The sequence below is a fragment of the Dysidea avara genome, chromosome 14, assembly GCF_963678975.1.
Source record: "Dysidea avara chromosome 14, odDysAvar1.4, whole genome shotgun sequence".
In the NCBI taxonomy this organism is placed as follows: Eukaryota; Metazoa; Porifera; class Demospongiae; order Dictyoceratida; family Dysideidae; genus Dysidea; species Dysidea avara.
The window spans coordinates 7,567,943-7,581,590 of record NC_089285.1 but is presented as its reverse complement, the minus strand read 5'-3'; the positions used below and the strand labels follow the sequence as shown (position 1 = coordinate 7,581,590).

Genomic DNA, 13,648 nt, shown 5'->3' with positions numbered 1-13,648 from the left:
AAAACCGATACTTACAAATGTGTCTTCTCCCTTTTTAGCAAAGTGCAATAAATTCTTCTCTGTGCAGTATCGACACAAAACACAAAATGCTCTGCATTTGGTGATGTATATACTCATTTGCAAAATGAGTGCCACACCCTTTAACTAGCTCATGTTTTAATTGCTTGCACTAGCACAAGACAATGTTACATTTGAGCAGTACCGTATGCACATGTATGTATAAACAATTTGAATGTTATGTATTAAGTTTGTATTTCAATGTCTAAAATATAATTTTTTTTTTGTATTCAGCTTCAATCCAGTCCAAGAAATATCAGTGGTTATGGATTGTCAGATGGTGAATGTGTACAATGCCGTAAGGCATTTCTTAGAAGATTTTGCAAAATGATCAAAGAAATGAGACCTTCTCATCAAATTAACGTTTTGACAGGTGCATTGTTGTATTACACTTAACGATCATTAGAAAATTTAGGTATGGTTCAGTCAGTACAGTAGTAAAAGCACATTTTCAATTGTAAGTTTCTTAACTATCATAATGTACGGACCTCAAATGATTATAGTTGTACATGTGGTCTAGATCGGTCCAGAGATAACACAAAGTCTTCAATAATCTATGGCAATTTGTGTATGTATGTGGCAAAAAAGTTTCCAACTCAGATAGACTTTATACAACTGGGATGGCTAGCTACCTGGGTTGTGGATTTTAGAGGCAAATACAATGATAGAAAATTCGATAAACTTACAGAAGACATGCAATCAGATATATTCATTAGTTTTCTTCTTTTAGGAGTTAGCTACTGTGTAATGTGATTTGAATTCCACAACCTGAAAGTCACAAAATAAGGTACGATATATGTTGCAGTACTTCACAATATCATCAAATTGTTATAAGCACTTGTTAGGACAGGTGAGCTCACAGAGCCAGTGCTGTATTAGTTTTTCAATGCATAAGACTACCGCCAATTCAATGCACCGACACTTCAGAAGTGGCATAAGACCAGGCAGTGTGCGTAAATGTGCATGTTTACTTTTAACATGGAATTGGGTTCCCAGGGGCAGATACAGGGAAACGCAAAGGGTGGAACATATTAAGTGAGTATTGCATATCACAATACTTGTTGTTATTATTTTTCCAAATAGAACTCTCATTCAGTGCACAGATAGCACTTGATCAGCTAACAGGTATTGTTATTGTATAACAATATAGCATAAAAACACCAACCGCATCACTGGTTCTGTAGAAGTATGTAACATTTTTTAAATATACTAGTGAGTATATTTAGCTACAGAACTAACAAAAAAGATGCTTACCAATTTGTGCATAAATTCCATGCACAACATGCATGCAGTCAAATTTGTTAATAATTACTGCCAATAAAGGCACTTCATTAATACATATTCGATTATGAAGATATGAAGATGTAGCATGCGAGTTGTGTTATATATATATACAGACCTGCCAAGTCACACGCATTGGGCGTGTGACACACGCATTTCAACCAATTCTCCAGCTCACACGCGTGCTGCCTCAAACCTCCAGCATTTCCCTAAACTTCCTTCAGAATAAACTAAAACCCACAATTAAATATTATAACTACTCATGCATTAATTGTGTGTTGAGAATCGTCACTTTCTCAAGCCACACGTGTGTATACAAACTATTAAGCCATCCAAGTATTAAGCCATCCAAGTATTAAAATAGTATTCATTTTCGAGCTATTTTGTGTAAATGAATTTGCTAATAATAAATATTGTGATCTAGACGTGACGTGACGTCACAACCAGACTGCAATGACGCATTCAGATGGTAGGAGGCTTGTGCAAAAGGAAGCTGCTGGCGTCATTACAGTTGGCTTGTGACGTCTACAGTGCAAGTTTAATACGCAAATAGCTACATGTTTCACATCATCAGGAAACCATACATTATTGTGTTACATAATTGCACAGTAGTATAAATACAAGCAGCAAGAACTAAGGGCTCAAAAATCAGTAAACTGAAGAAAACTTGCTATGTCTGATAAACAGAGGATGTGTTACAACAAGGTTTTTAGACATGTGTCTAACTTCAGCATCTGACGCTGAGGCTCTTTTCTCTAAAATCGATGAAACAATGCAGAGACATGATCTGGATTGGAGCAAATGTGTTGCTTTTGGTGTTGACAACACAAGTGTGAATATGGGCAAGCACAATTCCATTAAAACAAGGGTACAGAAAAAAAATCCAGCTGTGTACTTCATGGGCTGCCCATGTCACATGGTGCACAATACAGCCATTAAAGCTGCCGGATCTTTTGAGTCAATCATTGGCTTTGATGTAGAAGACATGATGGTTGATTTGTTCTACTGGTTTGACAAAAGCACTAAAAGAAAAAATAAACTATAAATGAATATTGTACTTTTTGTGACACACAATACCGTGAAATAGTGAAGCATGTATCTACACGTTGGATTAGCCTAGAACATGCTATTGAACGAGCTTTGAAACGGTATGTTGCACTTTGTTCACACTTTCAATCATTGGATGAATCCCAAGCACGATTTCAGCGCCTCAAAACCTTGTTTGAAGATCCACTAACTGAAGTTTACCTGTTGTTTTACCATTCAGTTTTGCCGATCTTCACCTCATTAAACAAATTTTTACAGAGAGAAACTCCTTGCATTCACTTGATCAGTGATAAATTGGAGGGATTTATCTCCAATATTCTAGGAAGGTTTCTGACTATTGCAGCTATCAAAAAAAGCTAAACATGACAATAAACTTTTGGAAATTGACTTTCGGAACCGTGATAATCATCTTTCACACAAGGACATGGGCATTGGGTTCCTCACAAGAGATAAACTGAGACATATGTTGGAAACTGGTGTCATCAGTGAGTATAAATTTAAGACCTTTTACCGAGCAGCTATTATGTTTTTTACAACAACAATTCAATATGCTCTGAATACTTATCCATTTAAGGATGAGTTGTTACTGCACTGTAAATGTGTTGATTTTGAAAAGCGTGAAAGTGCCAGATTTTCTTCCATCAAATATTTTATTTATAGATATCCACATTTGGAGTCTTTTAGAGATCCACAGGTGATTGATACAATACAGCAGCAATTCATCTCATACCAGCTGTTGGAAGACAGTGATATACCACCTAAGGTGTGGGAAGAGGCCACCGTCAAAGTGGATGATGATACTAGTTACATAAGAGTTGATGTCATTTGGAACTACATTTTCAAGATTACAGTTACCGGTTCCACAGAGCTGAAATTCTCTAAGCTGAAATTCTCTAAGCTGAAAACTGTTATTCAGTCAGTCCTGGTGATTCCAAATTCCAATGCTGCTGAGGAAAGGGTCTTCAGCTTGATACGAAAAAACAAAACTCCTTTTCGTCCCAGTTTGGGCCTTGAGGGTACTCTTTCTTCAATAGTTGGCATCAAACTTGGCATTGATGATCCCTGTGAGAGGTATGAGCCAAAGTAAACAGGTGCTCAAAGATGCAAAGAAGGTAACTTGGGAATACAACAAAGCCCACTCTTCAAAACAACCAACATCATAGCTAAACTCTTACAGAACATTATTACAATTCTTTTAATTTTACTTACCTGAACAATGTACACATTATCACACAGCTTACACAGTTACCATAACACGTGTCACACTTCTCATTTTGTAGATATTTTAAATAATGATCACCAACACTTGTAATAAAGCACACCGGCACATGATTATAGAGTTTAAAATACGTAGAAGAGAGGGAAGTTAAACTGAAAGGTGTTACTGTGAATGTGTATCGTGTAATGCGGCAGCAAGCAAGTCAACAAACCAAGGTGGTGAATCTGTCTTCGCATTGAACCAGTACTACTGTGAGTACACAGCAATCGAAGCTCGTGTTAAATTTTACTCGTCCGCCCAGACAGTCCTCGTCGCTTGTGTCAGGAAATTGTAGACCCCCTGTAATGTATTGGCAGAGCCGAGAAGTGGAGTACACAACAGAAGTTGATTGAAAAGTGATAATCATGATGGACGATTCCTGGTTGTGGCGTCACTTGTCATGGTACCGCACAAATTGTATACTGTAGTGTCGATAGAGTAGTGGAATAAGCTGCACAAACAGCAGTATAGGTTAGATAGTTGTAGCTATCATCAAATACATACACTTTTTTAAAATGCTGTGTGTGTGCATGCCCAAATAAATTGGGCATTGTTTAGAACCCTCATGAATGTGGGTTCTGTGTTGAAATGGCTGCGTGGTTAGGTGGCTTCTTAGTTAACCAGGTAGTGTCTCCAGCATTTTCAGGTGGTCCACTTGGCAGCTCTGTATATATATATATAGCCTTTAGCTACGTTTAGCAGTATATATGTAAATGACAGGTCAGAAACCTCCAAGTCGCTGCAAAATTATATGTACTTTGCTCTTAAATATGGTGCTTACCTCACAGCTCTTCGACTACAAAAGTAGCCCTCCCTCCTCCTTTCAACACTATGTTGAAATTTTGAAGAACTATCCTCCACTTAAGAAGTCAGAAGAGGTGATATATAGTAACTATATACTACGTGAATATTTATTATTTCTCAGATATTGAAAAAATTTGATCGCATTTTCGAAGATGAACACATCAGAGGAAAGTGAGTAGAAATCATTCCCAAAATATTTGTAGTCAAGAATGAGCGCAATGCAGTACTACAAGGATTGTATGCAGACTATGAATGGAATTTTGAAGGTACAATGATTGCTACTATTTCCATGTGTACTACACATGTATACCCCATATCAACAAAATCTAGATCCATTTTGGTAAGCATGATGCTCCTGTCTGACACTCCTGTCTGACACTCGCACAACAGCAAACCTAGAATTGTTAATTTTGTTGATGTAAGGATAACATAATGTATTTTATAATGAAATCCTTACAGGAACACTGTGATACATTATCAACAGCAAAAGAAGTTAAGCAAGCACAGCCAGTCATGATTATCAGAGGAACCCAATTGCAGCCACAGGAAGGATATGTAGTAGCTGAGAAGACAGTGATGTCAAAGTACCTATATCCCAAGCAAAACCCCTGATCAGAATAAAATCTGATCCTGTCTGAGCTTGCAAGACAAGCTAAATATGTCTTGGCAAGGTATGTCTGATAATAACTTATTAAAGATTGTTAACAGGCCATACATGATCATACTTTCAATCTTGTTAATAAAGCCCCCCCCCCCTAACTTATAGAAATTACTAACATGATTCATACCAGAACAAACTCTGAATCAGGTATCATGTACCCACCATAACATATTGGGATTGTGATAGTCAATCTGGTAACATTTTTACCAGAACATACCCTGAATCACGTATCATGTACCTACCATAACATATTGGGATTCTGATAGTCAATCTGGTAACACTTTTACCAGAACATACCCAGAATCAGGTATCATGCACCCACCATAACATATCGAGATTGTGATAGTCAATCTGGTAACACTTTTACCAGAACATACCCTGAATCAGGTATCATGCACCCACCATAACATATCGAGATTGTGATAGTCAATCTGGTAACATTTTTACCAGAACATACCCAGAATCAGGTATCATGTACCCACCATAACATATCAAGATTGTGATAGTCAATCTGGTAACATTTTTACCAGAACATACCCAGAATCAGGTATCATGTACCCACCATAACATATCGAGATTGTGATAGTCAATCTGGTAACATTTTTACCAGAACATACCCAGAATCAGGTATCATGTACCCACCATAACATATCAAGATTGTGATAGTCAATCTGGTAACATTTTTACCAGAACATACCCAGAATCAGGTATCATGTACCCACCATAACATATCGAGATTGTGATAGTCAATCTGGTAACATTTGTACCAGAACATACCCAGAATCAGGTATCATGCACCCACCATAACATATCGAGATTGTGATAGTCAATCTGGTAACATTTGTACCAGAACATACCCAGAATCAGGTATCATGTACCCACCATAACATATCAAGATTGTGATAGTCAATCTGGTAACATTTTTATCAGAACATACTCAGAATCAGGTATCATGCACCCACCATAACATATCGAGATTGTGATAGTCAATCTGGTAACATTTGTACCAGAACATACCCAGAATCAGGTATCATGTACCCACCATAACATATCAAGATTGTGATAGTCAATCTGGTAACATTTTTATCAGAACATACTCAGAATCAGGTATCATGCACCCACCATAACATATCGAGATTGTGATAGTCAATCTGGTAACATTTGTACCAGAACATACCCAGAATCAGGTATCATGTACCCACCATAACATATCAAGATTGTGATAGTCAATCTGGTAACATTTTTATCAGAACATACTCAGAATCAGGTATCATGCACCCACCATAGCATATCGAGATTGTGATAGTCAATCTGGTAACATTTTTACCAGAACATACCCTGAATCAGGTATCATGCACCCACCATAACATATCGAGATTGTGATAGTCAATCTGGTAACATTTGTACCAGAACATACCCTGAATCAGGTATCATGTACCCACCATAACGTATCGAGATTGTGATAGTCAATCTGGTAATATTTTTATCAGAACATACTCAGAATCAGGTATCATGCACCCACCATAACATATCGAGATTGTGATAGTCAATCTGGTAACATTTTTACCAGAACATACCCAGAATCAGGTATCATGTACCCACCATAACATATCAAGATTGTGATAGTCAATCTGGTAACATTTTTATCAGAACATACTCAGAATCAGGTATCATGCACCCACCATAGCATATCGAGATTGTGATAGTCAATCTGGTAACATTTTTACCAGAACATACCCTGAATCAGGTATCATGCACCCACCATAACATATCGAGATTGTGATAGTCAATCTGGTAACACTTTTACCAGAACATACCCTGGATCAGGTATGTTCCAGGGTATGTTCCAGGTATGTTCCAGGGTATATTAGCTGCTGCAGCTAGCTACAGCAGCTAATAGCAGCAATTAGCAGCAGAAGCAACAGCAGCTAAAAGCAACAGCTGCAGCTAGCAACAGCAGCTAAAAGCAACAGCTAGCAGCTGGCAGCAGCTAACAGCTGGAGCTAGAACAAGCAGCAACTAACAACTGAAGCTAGCAGCAGCAGTTAACAGCAGCAGCTAACAACAGTAGCAGCTAACAGCAGTAGCTATTAGCAGCAACTAACAGCTGCAGCTAGCTACAGCAGCTAAAAGTTGCAGCTGGCAGCAGCTAAAAGTTGCAGCTGGCAGCAGCTAACAGCTGCAGCTAGTAGTAGCAGTTAACAGCTGCATTAACAGCAGCAGCAACTAGCAGTAGCAGCTAAAAGCTGCAACTAACAACGCCAGCTAACAGCAGCAGCTAGTAACAGCAGCTAACAGCTACAGCACAGCAGCTAGCAGCAGCAACTAACATCTGCAGCTAGCAGCAGCAGTTAACAGCAGCAGCTAGTAGCAGCAACTAGCATCAGCAGCAGCAACTGGCAGCAGCAGCAGTAGCTAGTAACAGCAGCTAACATGCAGCTACAGCTAGCACAGCAGCTAGCAGCAGCAACTAACAACTGCAGCTAGCAGCAGCAGCTAGTAACAGCAGCTAACAGCTACAGCACAGCAGCTAGCAGCAGCAACTAACAACTACAGTTAACAGCAGCAGCTAGTAACAGCAGCAACAGCTAGCAGCAACAGCTAGCAGCAACAGCAAACAACAGTAACTATCAGCAATAGCTAGCAGCTGTAAATAACAGCAGTAGCTAGCTAACCAGCTAACAACACTAAGCAACAATGATCAGTACCTAGCAGCCAGTGGCATAAAGCGGCAGTAGCATATAGTGGCATTGTGCGCACCCTTTGCCCATGCGAAATATTTATAAATGCCAGTATACTTCATTAAATATCAATATGGTTCACTTAAAATAATCCCATGTGTAACACGTGGTCACACTGACTTAAATCAGTCCCATGACATGTGTAACACGTACGTGGAATTTTTTCTTATTTTAAGTCATTGTCTGTACGACCAAGTTCGTAACAGCAAGGGTGAATATCCAGCTTCCAATGTACCCTAAAGTCACTGAGTCAACCTTATACACCTATCAATGTCAAGCCCCACCTCCCCCAGTACGGGCGATGTGGGGCATCAGGAGGGGATTTGAACGGAAATTTAGCCTAGGCTGAGGGGTGGGAAATTTGAGCAAACATTTACTAGATTTGTGCTAAGAAACACCAAATCCCCACCGTTTTAGGAGGGGATTTGATCTGGCTGCTTGTCCCCGCATACGGGAATTTGACTTACAGTACTACCAGGTCAAATCCCCACCCTCCCCGTACTTGGGGGGCGGGGCTTGACATTGATAGGTGCATTATAGCCCAGTTAACTTTGACCAAAATAATTATATTTCTAGTGTAAGACTTGTTGAGTAATGCTTATTAGTGTTGATAAGGTCATGGTCAAATCTATTGATTCTATGGCTTGCATGACTCTGTGATATGCACTTACTGTAAGTGTTATACGTAACACGTGTACCAGCCATATTAATTGCTTGATGATAAAACATGGCTGGCGTGTCACAGCTGACCGCTATGTTTTGGGGGAGATCAAGCAGCCCTGGAGGAAGAAAGAATATGGAGGATTTCACTGAAGTATCTACTATGTATACGTCGAAAGGGTTAGGTTTTTTAGCAGTGTACGACGGCCACGGAGGTTCGGATGCGGCGAAATTTGCCAAAGATAATTTATGGGCATCTATTAAGACCCGTGACGGATTTGAAAGTGAAGACACTTTCGAAGTCGCCTTAGCTATAAGAGCTGGATTTTTGTATACACATGAAGAGATGTGGAAAGTCAGAGGTGAATCACGTAAGCTAGCTAGTGCACTACACAAACTGGACCAAAAACTCACCGTCTTGTCTAACTAATTAACAATTTAGACACTATACACTTTTGGCGCAATTTTTTTGTATGAAAGGCGTACTGTTATAGCGCATGCGTGTGTATTAAATAATTCAGCTGTTTTTGAGGTGTAATAGTCCGTGATAATTTACATTGGAAACCACTACATCATGATGATTTTCATAGATAGCATGTGATGGCACAAGTTATTTTACTTACGTCAAAACCAGCAAGTAAATTAAAGCGCCCACACATGCAAGATTGCACTACTCATTTCACACATCAATTGCATTAAGTGCTGAAAACCTTGTTAAATGAAAACGTGTGTGCATCCATGTGGACATGCGCACACCTACATTATTACAATGCAGTTACAGTGTGGTTTTTGTTGGACAGATTTGTGGAAGAAGACCAAGTATGGTGAACCTAGCATAGCTGGAACAACTGTGGCTTGTGCTATTATAGAAAGCTACAGAGTATTTATAGCAAACGTGGGAGATTCCACCGTAGTGTTAGGAAAAAGTAACTTAAATGATCGGGAGCCCAAGATATTAGCAGAAATCATCACACGGGATCACTCACCTACACTAACATATTGTAGCCTGCTGAAAGGTTTATGGTACGTGGTACCAAGTGACCATCATCATCCTATCATCATCCTGTCTTGCAATAACAGTTAATACAATCACGTGCTTACACATGTCTTGAGATTATGTTGTGATGTTAACACCTATCAGCAGGGGTAATTTTTAACTGGTTAATTGGCTGACCAGACAACACCGGTTAATGCGCACCACGGTGCACAGCAGTACTAGAAATACTGCATGTATAGCACATGTGCATTATTTACGTAGTATATATTTAAACTGGGAATGTGGCTTTAGGGTGGTTGCAGTTATCCTAGTACATATGTTACCATGTACATATGTACTGTACACCTGTACATATGTTGCAGTTATCCTAGTACAATGTGGCTTTGGGGTGGTATCACTTTCACACCTCAGATCAAAGGAGCCGCCCGGGCTGCATTTTGTATGTACGCCCTGGTCGCAGGGCAAACGACCCAAATGTAGCCCGGCTACACTGGGCTACAACTGGGCAGCTGTTATATAGATGCGTGTGCCCAAATCGACTGTGGGGATCAGTTAATACTCAAGTGACTAGCATGCACGACTTGGATTAGGCCATGAAAACTACTCAGACAGCAGCGTTTCGTTGTCCTCGCTATACCACTAGTTGACAAAACGTTGAGCTAAGGTGAGAACTAGTGCTCACGAAGCATTTCCGTACATTTTTGTATATGGACATACCCCCATAACAAAACTACCACTCTACACGAAGTAACCACTCTACTAGCAAGCTTACCCATCTAGGCATTTAGTAAACTGTCTAACTAGTCCATAAACGCTTCAATAGCACTGCATGATTAAAACATTAAACTTACGTAACCAAAATTCTCCGTGATAATTCTAGGGTTTGTCCGTTCACCATATCTAAACGTAGCCAGAACGTACCAACTGCTGACCCATTATTGAATTTTTCAGGCAGGTGTATATAAAGTATCCAGAAGCTGCATTCATATTGGCTTGTGTGATTGATCACCTGGTGCTGGCTATTAGCCTGAAAAGTGTTACATATTAGTTGTAACACTGGGCAATTCGGGCTTTGCCTGATATGTATGCCCTCATGCCCATGTTACAACTATTACATGCATGCACATCCTTTTGCATATACAGGTGTGCTGCAAGGTTATCAATGTGGTAGGAGGTTGTAGTATTGTGATAACTGGCAGTTGTTACAGCTAACTTTGGTGAGTAGCCTTGCTCGCCATAATACAGTCATCTGATTGACTACTTCTACAGGTGGTGTATGTTATGATAAAGTGCCTGCATGGTCTGCAGAAAGAGAGAGAGGAAAAGACTAGATATGTAGGCTGAACAAGAAAGCAACATAATTATCTTAAGGTGAGCACACACACATACACATACATACACACTAGGCCTGCGCCGATTATGCCAGCATAATTTTGGGCATAATAGGTAGGTAAAAGCATTGAGCATAATGCCAGCGTATTAGGCAAATTTTCGTGCATTAGTTATCAGAGGAGCTGAAACTTAGCGTATTTTGCATAATGCAGATTGGGATAGTGTAATAAAGCTGTAAAAAGTGGAGTTAAAGATACTTGTGAGCATAAAAGTAGCTAAAGATCGATATACTCTAATAGAACAGTCACCGCACGTTCATAGATGCATTAGATACTCTAATAGAGCAGTCAAAATGCAATTTTGTAAGAGCATACTTGGGGCATAATGGGGGACGCCTGAGCATATTTGCAGCATAATAGGGGAAATTTTGGAGCATTGCTCAAAAGCATATAATAGGCAATTTCGAAAGCATAATAGGTGCAGGACTAGTACACACACACAAAGGGTAAAAGCAAAGCTTTGGCTATCTCTAGTGGTCACGCCTAGGTAGTGAACTACAACCAGTCAGCTACAAGAAAATCATCCTGTATAGCGTTCAGATATATTTACGTCTCTCTGTAGAGTGTTTAGCTACAGTAGGTGACTTTAAAAAGTTTACATTTGGTTTTGTAAAGACCATTGTAATGCAACAGTTTTACGATGACCATTGTAATGGTAAAAACCTAAAACATCGTAATTACTATCATGTTTACAATATGTTTACAACAAAACAAATCTAGTTGCCAGTTGCATGCACAACCACACACAGAGGGGAAAGAACAAATTAAATGTGTAACTATCAGCTGGCAACAAGCTTGATAACAGCAGGGGCAGTGAAATTTGTAACTTTGCAGCTGTCATGTAGCAGTCAATTAACAAAACAATACCTGTATAACATACAACACAGCACAAGCAATTGTAATTACTATTGTAATTACTAAAGCAATCGTAAAAACCAATGGTAATTACTAATAGTATTACCAATAGTTTTACAATAGTTCATTTTGAACCATATGTAAACTTTTTAAAGTCCCCTACTGTAGGTTACAAATCATTCTGTGTAGAGTACGTTCATGCAGCTACATTATAAATCTTCCCGTAGAATTTTGAGTTACACTGTGGGCTACTCAAGTGCTATGAGTTAAAGTGGCAAATTCGGTAGTCCACAGGAGGCTGTACCATGGGCACCCATAGTCCAACCTGGATTGTGAGATGTGGATATATAGTTAGCATTTGTTTTCCTAGTTTACACCTTATCCGGCGATCAATTAATTGAAAATTCTGTTATCCGAACTAGGGAATGACTGTTCTGTTAGAGTATCGAAGGGAGTTCTGTACATACAGTGGAATCTTGATTATATAAACACCAAATCGACTGCTCTGTTAGAGTATTTTGTCAGCAAGTGTATGCTCTATTAGAGTAGTTGAGCAAAGCTCTGTATATTTAAATATAGGGAAGTTTGATTTAATGTACTGTTGGATTATATGAACACCCTTTCCCCTAATTAGTTCGGATAATTGAGTTTCCACTGTATAGTTGAACTTTTCGATAATCTTAACACACCCAGGGCCTAACACTTGGGGGACCACTGTATGTGACACGTATGTGAATATATGTGCATGTTCAGGTGATTCATGAATGATTTATTGTGATGTTCGTTCATAGGATGATGTAGACCAAGTCTCAACCATACTGTGGTGGATAGCGTGGGGTGTTGGCGTGACGTACTCTGAAAAATTCTGTGACTATATATATGTATAATGAAAATAATTTTGTAAATATGAACTTATCAGTACTGCTTAGAATTGTAAATTGCTTGATATATATGAACAACTTAGATTTATAAATAATTTGATATATGAACTGATCAAGAATAGTAAATAATTTGATATATGAACTGATCAAGAATAATAAATAATTTGATATATGAACTTCTATCAGTTCATATATCAAATTATTTACTATTCTTAAGTTGTATCGATCAGTTCATATATCAAATTATTTACTATTCTTAAGTTGTATGGATCAGTTCATATATCAAATTATTTACTATTCTTAAGTTGTATCGATCAGTTCATATATCAAATTATTTACTATTCTTAAGTTGTATCGATCAGTTCATATATCAAATTATTTACTATTCTTAAGTTGTATAGATCAGTTCATATATCAAATTATTTACTATTCTTAAGTTGTATGGATCAGTTCATATATCAAATTATTTACTATTCTTAAGTTGTATTGATCAGTTCATATATCAAATTATTTACTATTCTTAAGTTGTATCGATCAGTTCATATATCAAATTAATAGTTCTTATACCACGATCATGCAGATATCGTATGCATGCAATTTAGTTGTACCTATAAGTTCATATATCAACTTATCGGTACAACTCAAGTATTGTAAATAAGTTGATATATGAATGCTTAAGAATTTTACATAAGAATGTTATTTAGGATCATGTTAAATCCCGGTTCCAAAATTGTAATGTGATCATATAAAAGTTTCTTACAACTTAAAATAAGACTTTAGATAAGATCTTCCAAGTTTTTTTCCTAGAAAGTAGAAAGTAGGACTCAATAGAAAGTAGTTGAGCTCTACTTTCTATTGAGTCCTGGAAGTTGTCTTCCTCAATACGCCTTTCCCGAAAATAAAAAACAAGACATTCTATAAATATGTAAACATGCTGGACAATGTCCAAGACCAATTGACATCAAGAACAGTAAAGACTAAATAATAATTCATATGCAATGTATCATGTAATATA

The 13,648-nt window shown here is 38.2% G+C and overlaps 1 protein-coding gene and 1 long non-coding RNA gene across 2 annotated transcripts; both read left to right on the top strand.

Moving 5' to 3' along the window:
* Positions 1 to 8,576: 8,576 nt before the first annotated feature.
* On the top strand, positions 8,577 to 9,593 carry LOC136244012 (protein phosphatase 1D-like). The gene is made up of 2 exons (XM_066035541.1): positions 8,577 to 8,871; positions 9,310 to 9,593. Exons 1-2 carry the CDS (start codon positions 8,577 to 8,579, stop codon positions 9,591 to 9,593), a joined length of 579 nt encoding a protein of 192 aa, XP_065891613.1.
* Positions 9,594 to 10,595: 1,002 nt separating this feature from the next.
* Positions 10,596 to 12,655, top strand: LOC136244942 (uncharacterized). The gene is made up of 3 exons (XR_010695663.1): positions 10,596 to 10,723; positions 10,776 to 10,877; positions 12,544 to 12,655. It is a non-coding gene; the product is annotated as an uncharacterized lncRNA (long non-coding RNA).
* The last annotated feature ends 993 nt before the right edge of the window (positions 12,656 to 13,648 follow it).